At 38.5% G+C, this 18711-nt stretch overlaps 1 protein-coding gene across 1 annotated transcript in view; it reads left to right on the top strand.

Moving 5' to 3' along the window:
* The window catches only part of CASK (calcium/calmodulin dependent serine protein kinase), a 368265-nt gene that overhangs the window by 146583 nt on the left and 202971 nt on the right, over positions 1 to 18711 (top strand). Inside the window, 1 exon segment of the mRNA XM_070067495.1 lies at positions 911 to 1016. Coding sequence (XP_069923596.1) covers positions 911 to 1016 — 106 coding nt within the window.

Raw genomic sequence — 18711 nt, 5'->3', positions numbered from 1 at the left:
CCAGCTGCTTCTTCCTGGTCTCCCATGCGGGTGCAGGGCCCAAGCACTTGGGCCATCCTCCACTGCCTTCCTGGGCCACAGCAGAGAGCTGGACTGGAAGAGGAGCAACCGGGACTAGAACCCGGCGCCCATATGGGATGCCGGCGCCGCAGGCAGAGGATTAACCAAGTGAGCCACAGTACCGGCCCCTAGTGTGTTGATGTTATTAACAATTTTGTTTTCCAAGTGGTGTTATGGAGTTTACACAGTTGTCTTACCAACATTATCTGAATTTGTTCTTCAGGATAACACTTTGAGTTTGGTAGAGTCCTGAATTATCCAATGCATTTTATGGATAATATTTTAAAAAAAAAGTCTGGCTTTGACTATCTAGCCAGAGGACCTTATCTTTCTGAACCATACTGCTTTTTTTTGCTTCCTATACCATATAACTTTCCTGTTATGAATGGTCTATGAATGCTGTATTTTAGGCTAAAGAATAGATAATATATTCTTATCCAATTTATAGATACTAAGGAAAAGGATATATTGAAAACTGAGTTACTTTTTAGCATATCATAGAAGAGTTAAAAACTTGGAGGCTGAAGCTTGATTACAACAGTATGGGGAAAAGTGTTTATTTGTATATTAATATACTTTTGGGGAAAATATTTGTACTAAGGAGTATATACATTTCTTATAATAAGAGCTGGTTCTATAATGTATATGGGATTAAGCTAGCAAAAATATGGAAAGTTATATTGTTAAAGATTTTAAGGAGTAAAGAGTTAAGCTCAGTTTAAATGGGGGATTTCACCTCTGTAGTTAGAGAAGTCTTCATGTTACCATAGATCATATCCATTCATTCATCATTCACTCTAATTGTCTTTTGTTCCTACCTAATGAAGCATGTTGTATGTTTGTTTTGCAGATCTAAAGCGGGAAGCCAGTATCTGTCATATGCTGAAACATCCACACATTGTAGAGTTATTGGAGACATATAGCTCAGATGGAATGCTTTACATGGTTTTTGAATTGTGAGTGTACATTTAATTTCCTAAGTGGTAAAATTTTAAATAGTTTTAGTTTTGAATAATGCTAACACTTTTCTTTTAAAGCTTCACACTAGTTGTGATCTCATCTGTTTAGAAAGACCTCCAGTCATAAGAAAAAGGAAAATATCTCATGTTAAGGTTCCCCGTGGCCAAGGAGGCTAAGGTAGGGAATATTGAGTTACCCTCACACTTTCAGCACACTTGAGAGAAGAGGATCCAAAAGGAAATAGAGTTCAGAGGGATAAGAAGCCCCAGTAAACTCTGAGCATAGAAATCTTAATGAAGAGGAGTGGGATGAGATAAGAGAGGAGGTTTCTATGTAGTTTGTCTCTCTGATAGCTAGAAAACAAGTAGTAACTGATTTAACTGCCTCTTTTGATAGACTCACTATGCTGACATGTTTCTCATGGGATTTTTGTCAGTAAAATCGAGGAATGTGAGCTGAGGCTAGTACAACTAGGTAGTCCATAGCTGGTTGGATGACCTCATCCACCAGGGTTTTGTCTTTGACCCATTCTATTCAAAAGTATAATCAGTGACCTTGATTGAGGGGGGAAAAGGAAGATTTACTTAGTAAATGTTTGAAAGATGTCAAACCTAGAAGGTGTAATCATTATCTATTGCTTCATAACAACTTATACCAAGACTTAATGGCTTAAAACAGCACTCATTGATCTTACTCTGTGTGCATCAGGAATGTGGACCTGACTTAGCCTAGTCCTGTGACCCTGGGTCTCTCATAGACCAGTAGTCATGGTCTTGGCCAGGGCTAAAGTCTTTTTAAGGCTCCCCTTGAGGGCAGGGGAGTGTGTGGATCTGTTTCCAAGCTCTCTCGGGTAGTTGTTGGCAGTCTTCAGTTCCTCTTGGGCTGTTGTATTGAGGGCCTCAGTTCCTTATGAGCTGTTGGCCTGAGGCCTCCCTTGGTCCCTGGTCACATGAACTTTTCCATAGAGCTGTGTATGACATGGCAGCGGCCTCCTCAGAGCAAGCAAGCAGCAGGGCAAGAGACAGAGCGTGAGCAAGATGAAGTCCCAGTTGTATAACCTAATCTCTGAAATACCACTTTTACCATATTCTATTAGTTAGAAATAAGTCAATAGATCCACCCTACACACAGGGGAGGGGATTACACCCGGGCCTGAATACAGGAGCCATTCTACAAGCTGCCCCACACAGAGGGTTAGCTATCTACATCGCAATTCAAAAATATTATGCAAATTTATAGCAAAGGAGCTGAAACAAAGGTGACACTTAAGACCAGTGAAATACAGACTCCTTCCTTCAGATTCATAGGTACAGCACCACTGAGAGTTTAGTTGTGACTACTCATGTGAAAAAGAGATGAACGTGATAGTCAGTTGTTTGCCATGGCTTCCAAAGCCCTGAATGTTAATTAGAAGTAAATCATGTTCAGAGCAAAGCCAGGGGCCACTCCATTGTATACTGCTCTTTCTTCCAGGAGTGCTTGTGGTAAGCAGGACCCTGGGATGTTTGCAGAAGTGGATAACCGGAATAGAAAAGAGCCTAGAAACTCAGTCACAAAGCCACAGCCATCAGAATCTTTACCAATAAACCTACTAAAAAAAAAGTTAAAAACTCATGTACCCATCTCACAAATTTTTAAGTTGATCCCGAAAAACTTCCATCATGAGGATGCACTTTTCAGTCTTCAGTATTGTTTTAAATGTAGTTTTGTCACAACTGTAGAGCAACGCTTTTATCTCATTCCCTTTCTAGGAAATGTCTGCTGTGCCACCTCCCTGGCAATGCTAGTCCTCATTGTCCAATCACTCAGTCAGGGCAGACTCCTTGTCTATCAGAAGAACATCGGACTTCAGTTTTCAAATAACATTAAAGCATTAATAGACCTCCCTAAATCCCTATGTCATTTTAGCATTGATTTCAAATTCTCAAACAGGTCAGGCTTTGCTGTGAGTATATTGCCTGGGTGAAGTAAGGTGGCACCTCCCTTTCTCAAGCTCCGCTTCACTCTCCAGGGTGTTGCTCTCAGGAGCTGTGCATTCTGCAGTCATGTCTGAAGCTAGGCAGGCTTTGCAGGAAGGGGAGCCATGTGTCTTTGGAGGTGGGTAATTGTAGAGGGGGTCTTGGAAAAGGCTAACCAACAGACCACAGGCTTGTTTTCATACAAGCCAAATAATGGCAAACAAAGATAAAGAAATTGGTTGTCTTAAAATAGCCTAGTACCCTAGTTCTGGAAGGTCCTTTGGATACTACCGGAAATACCCAATTCCCAAGTTGAAGACCACTAGCATGAGAGATTTCTTTCTCTCTCTCTCTTTTTTTTTTTTTTTTTTTGGAAGATTTCTTTTATATATTTGAAAGGCAGATTTAGAGAGAGGGAGAGACAGAGAGAGAAGGAAAAAGAGATGGATATTCCATCCTCTGGTTTACTCCCAAATGTATGTAACAGGCAGGGCTGGGCCATGCTGAAACCAGGAGCCTGGAACGCCATCTGGATCTTCCACGTGACACAGGCCCAAGCATTTGAGCCATCTTCCATGGCTTTCCCAGGAACATTAGCAGGAAGCTGGAGCAGCCAGGACTCAGAGTGCCTGCCTTCCTTTCTTCCTTCCTTCCTTCCTTCCTTCCTTCCTTCCTTCCTTCCTTCCTTCCTTTCATTTAGATTTTACTTATTTATTTGAAAGGCAGAGTTAGAGAGAGAGAGATTGATCTTCCACTTGCTGATTCACTCCACAAGTGGCCACAATGGCTGGAGCTGGGATGATCTGGAGCCAGGAGCTTCCTCCAGGTCTCCCACGTGGGTACAGGGACCCGAGCACTTGGGCTTTCCTAGGTGCATTAGCAGGGAGCTGGATCAGAAGTGGAGGAGCCAGGACATGAACCACCACCCATATGCGATGCCAGCATCACAGGTGGTGGCTTTACCCACTATGCCACAGTGCCAGCCCTGGCCCTGGAGATTTCTAGAAAAGACTGGGAGGCTTTGGTCCTCTCTGAATGTATTGGTTTTCTTATTCTTCTGCAAGTCCCCAGTGTAGAAGCCCATGAGTAGAAACAACCATGAGCTATCACTGTGGCATAGTAGTTTAAGCTGCTGCCTGCAGTGCCAGCATCCCATATGGGCACCGGTTTGAGTCCCAGCTGTTCTACTTCCACTCCAGCTCTCTGCTATGGCCTGGGAAAGCAGTAGAACATGGCCCAAGTCCTTGGGCCCCTGCACCCATGTGGGAAGATCTGGAGGAAGCTCCTGGCTCCTGGCTTCAGATCAGCACAGCTCTGGCCATTGCAGCCAATTGGGGAGTGAACCAGCAGATGGAAGACCTCTCTCTCTCTCTGCCTCTCCTTCTCTCTCTCTGTAACTCTGACTTTCAAATAGATAAATAAATCTTTAAAGAAAGAAAAACATAACCAATATTATTTTGAAGGTCATCTAACATAAGAAGAGTATAGGCTTATTCAGTGTAGCATCAGAGACTGTAACAGGAACCAACAAGTGGCAGGTTTCACCTGTAAGTGAAGAAGGCCTCTTTCACAATTGTGTTTAGTCCATGAATGCAGTTGGCTGTCTCACAAGCCATTTCCAGGGTTTGTAGTTTCTCACTGTAAATGCTCAAGCCTGACTTATCCAAGGGGACCAAAGGTAAATTTCAAATTTTGGACTAGAGAAGGCCTCTAATGCCCCTTCCAGTTTACAGATATTATAATTCTTACTTTTTTTAAGTTGAGAGAGAGAGAGAGAACTTCCATCTGCTGGATAACTCCCCAAATGCCTGCAATAGCTGGGGAAGGGATGTGGGGCAGGTAGGAAACCTGAGAGCTAGGAATTCAATCCAAGTCGCCCACATGGATGACAGGGACCAATTATTGAGCCATCACCTCTGCCTAATATTAGCAGGAAGCTGGAGTCAGGAGCTAGAGCTAGATATGAAACCCAGGCACTCCAATGTGGGATGCGAGCATCCTAACCAGTGGCTTAACCAATAGTCCAAACACCTGCCCCTTGTAATTCTTTTGAAGTTGCTTCTCTGTTTTACTTTTCTTATTTATTCAAGAGATCTGTTTCTATTATCCTCTGAGAAGATTAAAGAACAGGTCTTATCATTACTCTAAAGCAGGGGTGGGAAACATTTTTTTCCTCCAAGGGCAATTTGAAAATTTTAACATCATCTGGGGACCACACAAAATTATCAATTAAAAAATTAACCTGCTATATAGATTTATTAAATTCTAAGTCCTACCTGGCATTGCCTTGGCAAAGCCAAACCAAATAATTTCACAGGCCTTATATGGCCTGTGGGCTGGATGTTCCTCACCCCTACTCTAAAGTGATAAGCACAGAACAAACTTTCTTATTCACCTAAAATTTGCCATGTTTGCTGTTGCATCAAAGGGGCCTAAGTGACAGCATAGTAGAGAGACAGTCTTCAGTGTCATAAAACCTGTGTCAGTAATCCAGCTATGTCACTTTTCCTAATTATGTGGCTCTGGCCAAGTCTTGTAACTTCTCTGAGCCTCAGTTTTCTTACCCTTTTTAAAAATTTTATTTATTTGAAAGGCAGGGTGAGAGAGAGAGAGAGAGAGAGAGAGAGAGAGAGAGCGTGAGCAAGAGCACACGCACGCAAGAGCTCTTTCATCCTGTGAATCAGTCCCCAAACAGTCACAACGGCCGAGCCTGGGCCATGCTGCAGCTAGGAGCCAGGAACCACATGGGTGGCAGGGGCCCAAGCACTTGAGCCATCTTCCACTGCCTTCCAGGCACGTTAGCAGGGAGCTGGACTGGAAGCAGAGCAACTGGGACTCCAACCAGTGCACATCACAAGTGGCAGCTTAACCCGCTGCACTACAATGCTGACCCCAGTTTTCTTACCTTGAAAGTCTTCTTAAGACTAAACTAGATAAGTAACTGTGTGAATTCCTTTTGTAGGTGGTAAAGTGTTCTAGAAGTATATAGTATTATTTCCAGTGGGCTTAATGAGTTTGTTTTGCTTCCTTGGTCTTGAAGCAGTCTATATGGGATGTTATATAGCTAATTTTGTATGATTCAGTCGTGATCAAAATAGTTACATATTGAGATGAAACCTCATTGAAGTTGGGTATTTATAGTGGCCTAATCCCAGTGTTAACCCAAGTTACTGAGGCAGACATATTTCTATTTTATTTTTTAACCTTTTATTCTGGAAAATCTCAAATGAAAAGAGGGTAAGCCCCAGCCTACCAGTCACTGAGCTTCAACATTTTGCCTTCCCTCTTCTGTCTTTCCCTGTTGTATTTACCACCTCCAGAGATTTCTAAAGTGATATCATTTCACCTATAAATACTCCTGTTTGTATTTCTAACAGATAAGGACTTTTTTTGAAAAAAAAAAAAAGAAGAAGAAGTAACCATACTACTAGTGTCATACCTAACAAAAGCAATAATAGTTCCTTAAAATCTTGTCATATCAATTTCTTTTCAGTTTTCCCTTATTGGCCTTGACATATTTCTAAATTTAGGATTGTTTTATTAGCCCTAGGGATTTCAAAGTACATTACAAATTCATAGTTAAAATAACTTAGTTCTTTCTCCAAAGAGCCAGAAACAAAACAGAAACATAAAACTGTTCTATTCTTTCATTGTTTTATAAATTTGCTTCAACAATTATCCTTTCCCTTTCTTGCATCCCCCTTCGTCTCTGGATTTTAAACAAACAAACCAACAAACCAAAAACATCAATTAAGATGTCATACGGATCAAAGAACAAAGCCAATACACTTGTGTGTGCCTCCCCCTGATGGCTAGGTGAGAGATTGCTTCTGTAGCTACTATATAGGCTGAACTCCTGAGTTCCAGTTTCTGACAACAACTGTAATTACTCTTGGTATTCAGAGGATCATCACTCAGGTTTTGGGTTATCTGGATCCTCTTCATAGTTTTCTAACATGACACTATTCATACAGAGAAGACAGGAAAGGGAAAGCAAATGAAATTAGGTCAGTTAACTGCTGTTTCTTGGCTGCTTAGCAGCCCTTATCATTTTGGTGGAGACAAGGCTGGAGAAAATAGCATATTTGGATTTTCAGCAGGTTTCTTAATATGGTGTCCATGTCTGTGCCACAGACTATGTATAGCCAACATTCCTGTTTTCTTCCTAAACTGAAGACAGGAAACTATATGGTCCCATAATGTTACTTATCATGTTGGAAAATCCTTAGTACTAGTTGATACCCACTTACTTACAAATGGTTTATAAGTTTAAACCATGCTGAAATAAAGAGACCCACAGTGCCAGAATCTTAGGGCTGGAAAAGTTTAGAGCAGTAGATTTCAAAATGTTGATGAGAAAGTCCAATGTGTAGTTTGTTTAACAAGCTGCATGGCAGCCACATCCTTAGATACTCAGTTTCAGCAGATGTGGCTAGATTCTGGCCAGGCAGCTCAAGAGGTGATTGACCTTTAAAATAGAGTCAATACTGCTGGGAGATTACGTTGTCATTTCCCCCCAGTGCACATAGTTGTTTGCATATGTTTGCACTATATCCCATTGCTTTGGGATTACACTTAAATTTGAATTTGTCTGCCGCAGTTCGCTGCAACGTGTTTTAAAATACAGGTTCAGTTGCAAAGATGGGGCTGTTTTGTGTTAACCCCATTCCCCCAAAAAATTAATTTTTTTCCTAAGTAACACATCCAGGCTTGTTTTTAGTCATGTCTAGTACTCAAGTTAAGCTGTAAATCCTAAATTAGCTGGCCAAGGAATTTAATTATCTTATTATGGAATGATTATATATACTATGGGGAGACTTTTACAGCAATTAAACACAGATTTGAAGCACATCTGATGTGAAAACAGTAGTTGGTATCTTTTAAAATAATATTAACAGTTTATGTTTTTGAAGCTCAGAAAGGATTTCATAAATGAAAAGTCCTTTTATTTTATGTTTAATTTTTTTGATCTGGTACTTAGACTTGAGAAAGGCAGTGTTTCTGAAATTCATTTTTACTGATAGAGAAAACTGATTACCACTCACCAGCAAATTTGCCACTTAAGAAAAATATGTTTGTCTCAAATCATGCCATAAATATCTGGACTGTAACACTTTAATGTGTTTGAAGATATGCACATATTCTTATAGTTTGATCTATTTTGATTTTTTTGCTATTATAAGTGATGGTAGGCCAGCGCCGCGGCTCACTAGGCTAATCCTCCGCCTGCGGCGCTGGCACACCGGGTTCTAGTCCCGGTCGGGGCACCGGATTCTGTCCCAGTTGCCCCTCTTCCAGTCCAGCTCTCTGCTGTGGCCCGGGAGTGCAGTGGAGGATGGCCCAAGTGCTTGGGCCCTGCACCCCATGGGAGACCAGGAGAAGTACCTGGTTCCTGCCTTCGGATCAGCGCTGTGTGCCAGCCACAGCGCGCCAGCCGCGGCGGCCATTGGAGGGTGAACCAACGGCAAAGGAAGACCTTTCTCTCTGTCTCTCTCTCTCACTGTCCACTCTGCCTGTCAAAAAAAAAAAAGCGATGGTATAAGTTGCTAATCATTCTTTTTTTTTTTTTTTTCCAGCAAATTAAACATTGGTCTTGACTCAACTGTAACAAAATGTTTAGTTGATTTTAGTTTGAAGACTGGTTTGTCAGGGATCCCCCAGACCACCCCCAGGCTTGATGAGTCATTACGAGAATCCAGAGTACTCAGTATCTAATCATATTCACAGCTGTGATGTATTACAGCTAAAGGATGGACGCAGAGTCAGCTAAAGGGAAAGGTACATGGGTAGAAGTCCAGGAGAAACCACAGGTCCTCTGTCAGTAGTGGGTTGTGACGACATAGGTGAAATGTTGCGGACCAGGAAAGCCTGTTAAGAGACTCGGGACCCAAGCTTTTCTTTGGAGGCTGGCATGTGCCAAATTCCTAGACTCCCACAAAGAAAGCACATGTTCCTCATCAGTCATGTTTTCACAAGCAGTTTAGATGTGGGCCACCACTCTTTTCAGTTAGGAAAGTAAGAACCTAAATTTCCAGATGGCCTTTCACGAGATAGCAGTTTAGGCCTGCTATGTTAACTCTTCACAAACTAAACAGAGAAAGAGTTTTGAGTTGAAAAACTCCAGGATGTGCAAACAAAATATAATTGCCTATAAAGACAATTGTAGGGTTTGGATTTTTGTTGTGCTTTTTTTAAAAAAGAATTGAACTAAGTACAGTATCTATTGAAAAAGAAAATTTTAGGTAGCCAGATTTTTGTTTACAAAAATCCTGGGTTGAGATGTTACAGCATAGACTAGATTTTTAAGCCTTGAATGCTGCATTAAAAATAAAATGTATTCTTAGAAATACACTTTGAACTTGTCACTCCAGTAATTTTTTATCTATAAAACCTGTTCTTCAAGGCACTGAAAATAATTTTTTCTTGCTTTTTTTTTTAAAGGCTGGCTAGTTTTGAGGGTTTTTTTAATATTTGAAAAATTTATTATTTATTTTTATTATTTATTTGAAAGCTAGGGAGGAAAACAGAGAGAGAAATCTTCCATCTGCTGGTTTACTCCCCAAGTGTCCTCAACAGCTAGGGCTGGGCCAGGCTGGAGCCAGGAGCCAGGAACTCCATCTGGGTTTCCCATGTAGGTGGCAGTGACCCAATTACTTGAGCCATCACCTGCCGCCTTGCAGGGTGCACATTATCAGGAAGCTGGAATTAGGAGCAGAGCTGGTATTTGAACTTGGGCTGTCTGATCTGGGATATGGGTATCCTGAGTAGTGTCTGCTTGCACTGAATGCCTGCTCCATTGTTAACACAACTTTGAATAAATATATACACATATAGAATATGATGGAATTTCAGTTAATCTTCTGTTATTTAAAAGAAAGTTTGTTCATTTAAAAATAAAAAGTATAAGTAGTTTTTAGTGCAAACAGACTTTACAATATACATACCTTGTACACATTTAGAAATTATAGAAAATGATGATGGCAGTACCATTCACAAAAGTTCATTAGTGAACATTTTTGGAACATTTCCTTCTATGCTGGGGTATTCAGAAAGTTCATGGGAAATGTGTATTATGAAAAAACTATTTCAAATTTTTTGCAGTAAAAAAAAATCTTACCTCTTAATTCCATTTTCCATGAACTTTATGAGATATCCTCATATTTGTACTCATTATTACAATTACTTTGAGATCATTTTATATATGTAATTTTGTTTCTTGATTCTTTTTACTTAATAATTTTAAGCAGTTTGCTATACCATTAAATATTTTTGAATACAGTGTCTTTTTCTAATTTTATTTAAGGTATCCAAGTTTCATGTATTTCATAGATACAGATTTAGGAACATAGTGATACTTTCTACCCTACCCTACTCTCCCTCCAGCCCACACTCCCACCCTTGTTCCTCCCCCCTCTCCCATTCTCTTAATTTTTACAAAGATCTATTTTCAGTTTATTTTATACTCATAAGGTTAACCTTACACTAAGTAAAGAGTTCAACAAATAGTATGAAGAAAAAAAATCACTGTTCCTAAACAGTAGAGACAAGGGCTGTAAACAAACCATCGAATCTCAAAATGTCCACTTCACTCCAGCACATTACATTTTAGGTACTCTAGTTGTTACCCCAGATCAGGGAAAACATGATATCTGTCTTTTTGGGACTGGCTTATTGAATACAGTATCTTAACGACTGTATTACAATATCTAAATTTGTGTCTGTGCCATATTTAATTAAATAATTTTCCTATATTTGAACATTCACATTGATTTTTTGCTTTTTTACTCTTAGAAATAATGTTATAGTTAATAGTCTAGTATATAATTACTTGTTCACCCCTCATTACTTGGTTTTCTCAGAATATGTTTCTAGACGTGGAACTACTGAGTAAAAGAGTATAAAAATATGCACATATGGATCACACATAGATTTAACTTTTCAAAATACGATACATCATATGTAGAAAAATGCATACCTGTACATATACAACTTAAGGAAGTATTGTAAAGTGAGCAACCACGTAACTACAACCTAAAAAAAAATTCCACTCCTAAGCAGCCCCTGAATTCCCCCATCTGATCACAGCCCCCTTCCTCTCTCAGAAATAACCAGAGCCTAGGATTCACTTGCGGCTTTGTTTTTGTTTTTAAGATTTATTTTATTTATTTTAAAGGCAGAATTAGAGAGAGACAGAGAAACAAAGAGGTCTTCCATCCGCTGGTTCATTCCCCAAATGGTCACAACATCTGAGTCTGAGCCAGACCAAAACCAGGAACAGGAACTCCATCTGGGTCTCCCATGTGGGTGGCAGAGGACCAAGCATTTGGCCTATCCTCTGCTGCTTTCCCAGGCACATTATCAGGGAGCTGGATTGGAAGTAGAGCAGCCGGGACTTGAACTGGCACTGATATGGGATGCTGGTGTCACAGACAGTGGCTCTAGCCGCTACACCACAACACTGGCCCCTCACTTGTGTGTTTTTGTATCTCCTCCATCCAAATAGGCATCCCCAAATAATATAATAGTGTTATCTGTTTTTTAAATCTTTATTTAAATGGAATTATACAGTGTCTACTCTTTGCTCTGTGAAATTGATACAGATTGCTTTATGCAGCTGTTACTTCATTTTGTCACTGTATAGTATTACAATGAACAAGCTTTTACTGTTTATTCATTTTAATCTAGCAGATAATTGGGTGGCTTCCAGATGTGGCTATTTTGAACAATTCTGTTGTAAACAGTCATATAGGTATCCTGGTACACCTAAGTACACATTCATGTAGGATAAAAACACAGGAGTAGAGTTGATAGATTTTAGAATATGTACAACTTCAGTTTTTCTAGAGAATACCAAGCTGTTTTCTTAACTGGGTGTATAAACTAACTCTCCACCCACCAATAGGATATGATTTCCTAAGATGACATAAGTCCTGATTATCCTCGGACTGCCCCCACTTAAGCCTGTTATGAGTTCTTATTTTACAGCCCCCTCTTGTTATTCTTATGATTGATTACTACCTGTGCTGCACATCCTTCCTAGTATACTTGGCTTGTCAGAATTTTCAACTTTGCCAATTGGTGTGTGGTAAAATCTCAGTGTGGTTTTTCCTGATTACTCTTCCCTAATGGCCAATTAGTGATCTGTGTCTCCATTCTTTTAGTGGTATCTTTTGATTTTTACAAAGCTTGCAATTTCAATATCCTCTTATTTATCAACCTTTTTATGGTTAGCATTTTTATGGCTTGCTTAAGAAATGTTTACCCGCCCTGAGATTATGAAAATATTCTCAGGCCGGCGCCGCGGCTCACTAGGCTAATCCTCCGCCTTGCGGCGCCGGCACACCGGGTTCTAGTCCCGGTCAGGGCGCCGGATTCTGTCCCGGTTGCCCCTCTTCCAGGCCAGCTCTCTGCTGTGGCCAGGGAGTGCAGTGGAGGATGGCCCAAGTGCTTGGGCCCTGCACCCTATGGGAGACCAGGAGAAGTACCTGGCTCCTGCCATCGGATCAGCGCAGTGCGCCAGCCGCAGCGCGCTGGCCGCGGCGGCCATTGGAGGGTGAACCAACGGCAAAGGAAGACCTTTCTCTCTGTCTCTCTCTGTCTCTCTCTCTCTCTCTCACTATCCACTCTGCCTGCAAAAAAAAAAAAAAAGAAAAAAAAGAAAATATTCTCCTTTATTTTATCATCTATCTGGAATTGCTATCTTGTATACTGTGAGGTAGCTGTGCAGTTTTCTTTCTCTCCATGTAGATCATCAGTAGTCCTAGCTCAATTACGGAAAAGACTGCTCTGAAGTGCCACATTTGCCATAAATCAAGTATATCCATAGATGAAGTATACTCAGATGTCACCTGTGCCATAAATCAAGTATCCATAGATGAAGTACAGTCATGTGTCACCTAATGACAGGGATATGTTCTGAGAAATGTGTCATTAGGTGATTGTGCAAATATCACAAAGTAGACTTACACTAAGATGACTACAACATCACTAGTCAGTATAATCTTATGGAACCACTGTGGTAAATATGCAGTCTGTCACTGACCAAAGCATCGTTACGTGGTGCATGACTGTGAGTGATTGCTTCCAGGTTCACTTCTGATCCATTGGCCTATTTGTCTGGCATGCCAAGAATCTGTTTTCTTACTTGTTATAGCTTTGTAAGTGCTGGTAACTTGTAGAGCAGATTTTTCTGCCTTGTTCTTCAGATGTGTTTTGAGGAATATACTTGTCTCTATGTTTTCCATAATTGTTTTAGATTGAAGTTATAATTTCTACCCTCCCATTGAGATTTTGACTTGAATTACTTCATCAAAGCTCTCAAGCGGTTTGAGAATTATTGACATCTTTATCATATTGATCTTCCAGCTCATGAGTGTAGTATCTTCTCATTTATTTAGCCCTTTGATTTCTTTCAATAAAGTTCTATACTTTTTCTCTACAGAGCTTGGGTACATTTGTTAGATTTATTCTTTGACCTAGTATCTATGTTGAATAACAATATCTATGCTGGATTTATGTTTTGTTGGATTTATTCTTAAATATTTGCTTTCATTAAAATTTTTGTTTATTAGACACACATACAAACAGAGGGAGAGAGGCAGAGGGATAGTGTACGCACACAGGCAAGCAAGCTCCAATCTGCTAATTCACTCCCCAAGTGCCCACAGTAGCCAGGAGGTCAAAGCCAGGAACTGCAAACTCAATCCAAATCTCCCTTGTAGATGGCAAGAACCTAATTATTTGAGTCATTACTATTGTTTCCCAGGGTCTGCATTAGCAGGAAGCGGGACTCAGGAGCAGAGCTAGGCATCAAACCCAGACACTCTGATATGGAGGCTTGGGCATCTTAACTGCTAGGCCAAATGTCTGCCCCAGGTATTCACTTTTAAGAGAAGATCAATCTCTCCCGTTGTCCTTTCTCTTTCCCTCCTCCCTTGTGCTAATATTGTATTCCTTTGTATTCATCAGAATTGATTAATTCCAATAGTTAATCTGAAGAATCATTTGGATTTTCTGTATATATGATCATAACCTCTACAAATGATGAAGTTAGTTTGTTCCTTTCCAATTCCCTTGTACTTTATTTTGCCTTTACTACAATGGATAAAACTTACAACACAATGTTGATAGCATTTACCTTTCTTTATTTATGATCTTACAGTTTGCTAAACATCAATGGATGATGAATTTTTTCAAATGATTTTTTCCTGCATATATTGAAATGTTCATATGATATTGTCCTTTAATATGTTGATGCAATGAATTACATTGACTCCTGGACCAACAACCTTGGGCCCATGGAGTGTAATCTCCATAAACATTTTTCTATGTTGCTAGATTTGTTTTAACCTTTTTATATTTATGGTTATGAGAAGATTGAACTATAATTTTCTTGTACTGTCCGTATCAGGTTTTAAATACCTAGATTACATTAGCCTTATCAAATGAATTGAGATGTGCTCCCTGGTTTTTTGTTCTCTTTATATGATTGGTAGAGTACATCTCTATGCGTACCCTGTGAGGACAATTTTTACTTCTTGTTCAATCCTGTATATCCTTATAGGATTATTCAGGTGTTATTGTCATTACTCTTGTCACTTTTATTAAATTGTAAATTTTGCTAGTGATGAGTACATTTTATCTAAATTTTAAAACAGTTTTGGCATAAAGTTGTTCATAACATCTCTGCAGGATCTGTAGTCATGTCTTTTTTATTCTTTATACTGGTAGTCTGTGCTTTTTTTCTTTTTCTTTCTCAGCCTTGCTAGATATTACCAGTTTTATTTGCTTTTCAATAACAGCTTATAGCTTTGTAAATCCCTTTCATTGTGTGTGGGTTTTTTCCATTTCAGTAATTTCTGCTCACTGTTATTTCCATCCTTCTATTTTAGGTTAATTTTCTAAGGACTTTTCTGCTTCCTTAAAGGTTTAATCTCAACCTTTTTGTGTCCTTGGATTTTAAATGTATCTCTTGTTAAAGGCATATAGCTAAGTTTTTTTATTCCAACCACTCAATCTTTGTCTTTTACTTAAAACATTTAGTCCACTTAAGTTTAATTATATTTCGGGATATTTTGATTATCTGTAATCTTCCTAGGTGCTTTCTGTTTGTACAACATATTGCATGCTTCTTTTTCTCTCTTGATTTGTTTGGATCAATTGGATATTTTTGTTATTACATTTTCCCTCTATTAATTTGGAAGTTTATTCTTTTCAATTACTTTACTGCATAACCATTTTTCATCACGTTCTGTTATTGAGACAGTTATTGTCGTCCTGAACACTATAGGCACTGTAGAACACATAATTCCTTATAATGCTTTCCATGAGTTATAGGCTATTGTTTTCATGTATTTAAATTATATTTGTAGGTATAAAACCATTAATTTCTTTTATTATTATTTGTATTCATTTTAGATTGACCCATACACATACCTTCTGTTTGTCCTTTATTCATACATTATCTTGGTTTTTTCCTTGTGCTAGTCTGCTGGGTGCAAACTTTCCATTTTTGTTAGTTTCAGAATTTCCTTATACCTCCTTGAATCCCAAACAATATTCACTAGATAGAAAATTCAAGAGTGGCATTTTCTCTCCATTAAATATTCCACTATCTTCTGGCTTTCATTGGTGTTGAGAATTTAGCTAGCAGTCTGTCACTTCTCTTAAGGATAGCCTGTCTTTATTTCTCAGGCTATTATTATCTTCATCTTTTGTTTTCTATAGTTTTTTTCTGTTGTATATCTTCTGTTGTGTGTTTTAATCTTGCGATAGATTCTTTAAATTTCTTGAATTAGTGTGTTGCTAATATCCATGGTTATGGAAGATTCAGTCACTATCTCTTCAGTTATTACCTCTGCTTCTTTCCCTGTCTCATCACTTTTGTGATCCTGTTAAATAGAGGTAAGAGGTATACTTTGTGGTATTCTGTATTTCTCTTTTCTTCTTTTCTGTGTGTTGCAAGTCTTTCTTTTCTTCATACTTCATCCTTTGCTTCTTCCATCCTCTCTTCCAGGTCTGTAGTTTTCTCTTTAGCACTATCTAATTTGTTGTTAATCTACCCTTTGAATTTTTTATTTTACTTGTTATACATTGCAGTTTTATAGTTTTTGTCCCTTCTTAAAATTTGTTATATTTTTACTGTGTCCATTTTCTTGCAAGAAAAATTCAAGCTCAGCTTTTGTGTTCTGGGATGTAGTAAGCTTTATTATGTAATCATCTGTTTGGATAATCTCAGTATATGAAATCCCCAGGGGTTGGTTTGCCTTTACTGTCTGTTATTTTTGCTGATTCTTGGTCAAGATCTCTTATTCATTTATGTACCTGACTCATTTTAACTGTGTGTGAGAAATCAAGTTGAAAATTGTTAGCCTACAGGGGTAGCTAACCTTTTTTCTGCAAAGGGCTATTTGCATATTTATGACATCATTGATGGGCCATAGAAAATTACCAACTTAAAAAATTAGCCTGCCATATATTTATTGAATTTTGAGTCCTGCCTGTAATTGCCTTGGCAAAGCCAGAGCAAATGATTTCACAGGCCTTATACAGCTCATGGGCTGGATGTTCCCTACCCCTGGCCTGGGATGATACTTTCTTCCTCTGTAGAGGACTTCTCTTTATGGCTGCCAGGCACACAGGAACTAGAAATTTAGGACTATCTTAACCGAGGTTCACGGCTCTACTGTTTAGGGCCCAACTTAGTACTGGAGAGTAGAGTTCATCTTGTTCCCCTGAATTCTGACTAATTTTTCCTTAGAGCTGTCTCCTGTGTGCACAGATGTTCTCAGAGCAAACAAGACTGTGATGCTTGGCCTTACTGTCCTAGATCTTAGCTGACGTTCTTGACACTTTGATTAAAACTTTGATACTTTCAAGAAGAGTTTTTTCCAGCTGTTAGTTTCTTCAATGAGAGAATCATCTAGTCTACCATTGTTGGAAGCAGAAGTCTGACAGTAAATTTAAACTCTTTATACAGAGTTTCATATTATTCTCCATAAAGATTTACCAATTGATGCTCATGTCAGTAGTAAATGAGAGTATCTGTGTTTATATTTGGATAGGTCAAAATTATGTTTTGCTTTAATTTTCACTTATTTTGTTATTAATGTGGTCAAATATTTCAAAAGTGTGTTTACTCATTTGTTTCTCATCCACTCACTTTCTTTACTGTTTGCCATTTTGCAAGAATTATTTATTTGCTTAGATATTTGCATTTTCTCCAAATTTGCTTATTTAATTTTGTTTATGATATTTTATTATTTTGTTTATTGATATTTTATACAGAAGGTTAAAATTGTTCCTGGGAAGTTACCAATAAGGAAGAGAGAATGTTAGAATGAACTGTTACTGGATGAGAGAAAGAAGCTACAGTGTATTCATATTTAGTTTATTATATGTACACACAGAGATATACATATGTCTCCTTATAGATAAGATAGATAACAAATATTATAAATACCTGTGCATACAGGAGTTAGTACACATACATGTATTTCCTATCTGTGTCCTTTTAGAGGGCCTAAAATAGTGACATCTCATTAGTGATGAGCATATTCACACTCTGATCTTCACTTCAAAATCTCCTCTAAGATAAAGATAGCTTCAAAAAGCTTGTGGAAATGTAAAATTAAAAGGTGTTTACTTTGTTGCAAAAATAATTTGAAATCCATGAATAGTTCTTTCATAATGTACATTTCCATGAACTTTTGGAAGATCCTTTGTTTTGATTTAAAAATTTTTCGACACCAAAATAAACTTACCTTTTAATTTTACTTTCTGTGAACTCTTTGAGTTACCATTATAGAAGGAGCTAGGGCTCCTTCAAGAACTTATTATTAATAGAGCTAGGCTGAGAAAGTGTGAGATAAGCCTGAAACATCTTAGAGGACTTGAAGGTAAAGAAGTGTTCAAAATGATGGGAGCATGTCAGAAAGACACAGGAACCAATGGCCAAAACTAGAGTGACTTGAACAACAGAATAAATAACATAGTATGGGATTATATCCCAAAGTATAAAATAAATATATGCGTCCATCGTGACATAAAAAAGTAATTAGACACATAAGTAAATACATAGGAGAGCATTACAGATGAATTCTAACTACTTTATGTAGATAATCTCCTTCTTCCCTTGAATGTGTTCTAGACTTAGTGATGCACTTTCAAAGAACAAAGTATGGAAAGGGAAAAATAGTGACTTTGCAGGGAGAGACTTGGCAGATGTTGCTTTTACCCAGTGATCGAGTTAACATCATCCATTGTAAGTTATGTGGGTATCTCAGACCCCTGATATGATGTGATGATCAACCCTGATGTTCTTCCCCAAAATTCCCATAACCCTACCTAGGCAAGGGGAAAATATCAGAAAAATCTAAATTGTAGGACATCGCACAAAGCACCTGGTCAGTACTTTCTGAAGCAATCAAGGTCATGAAAAATGAGAAAAGAAATCATGAATTTATACCATTTTTCCAGGTTCAAATAACAATTACACATTTTTATTTATTAGGTTAGGTAATATGTTTATTAGACAATAAGACAGTTATTAGATAATTAGGAATTATTATGTTTTGATGTGAAATTCTGGTTTTATAGTTACTTTATAAAACAAGAGACTTTAGCCTTTGGAAATAATCACTGAGATATTTATGTATAACATTTTACTGATGTCTGGGCTTTGCCCGCAAATCGGGCAAGGAGCGAGCAGTGGATATTGGGTTGGAATATAGAC

The sequence above is a fragment of the Oryctolagus cuniculus genome, chromosome X (genome assembly GCF_964237555.1).
Source record: "Oryctolagus cuniculus chromosome X, mOryCun1.1, whole genome shotgun sequence".
NCBI classification, from domain to species: Eukaryota; Metazoa; Chordata; class Mammalia; order Lagomorpha; family Leporidae; genus Oryctolagus; species Oryctolagus cuniculus.
This window is presented reverse-complemented; position numbering and strand designations above follow the sequence as displayed.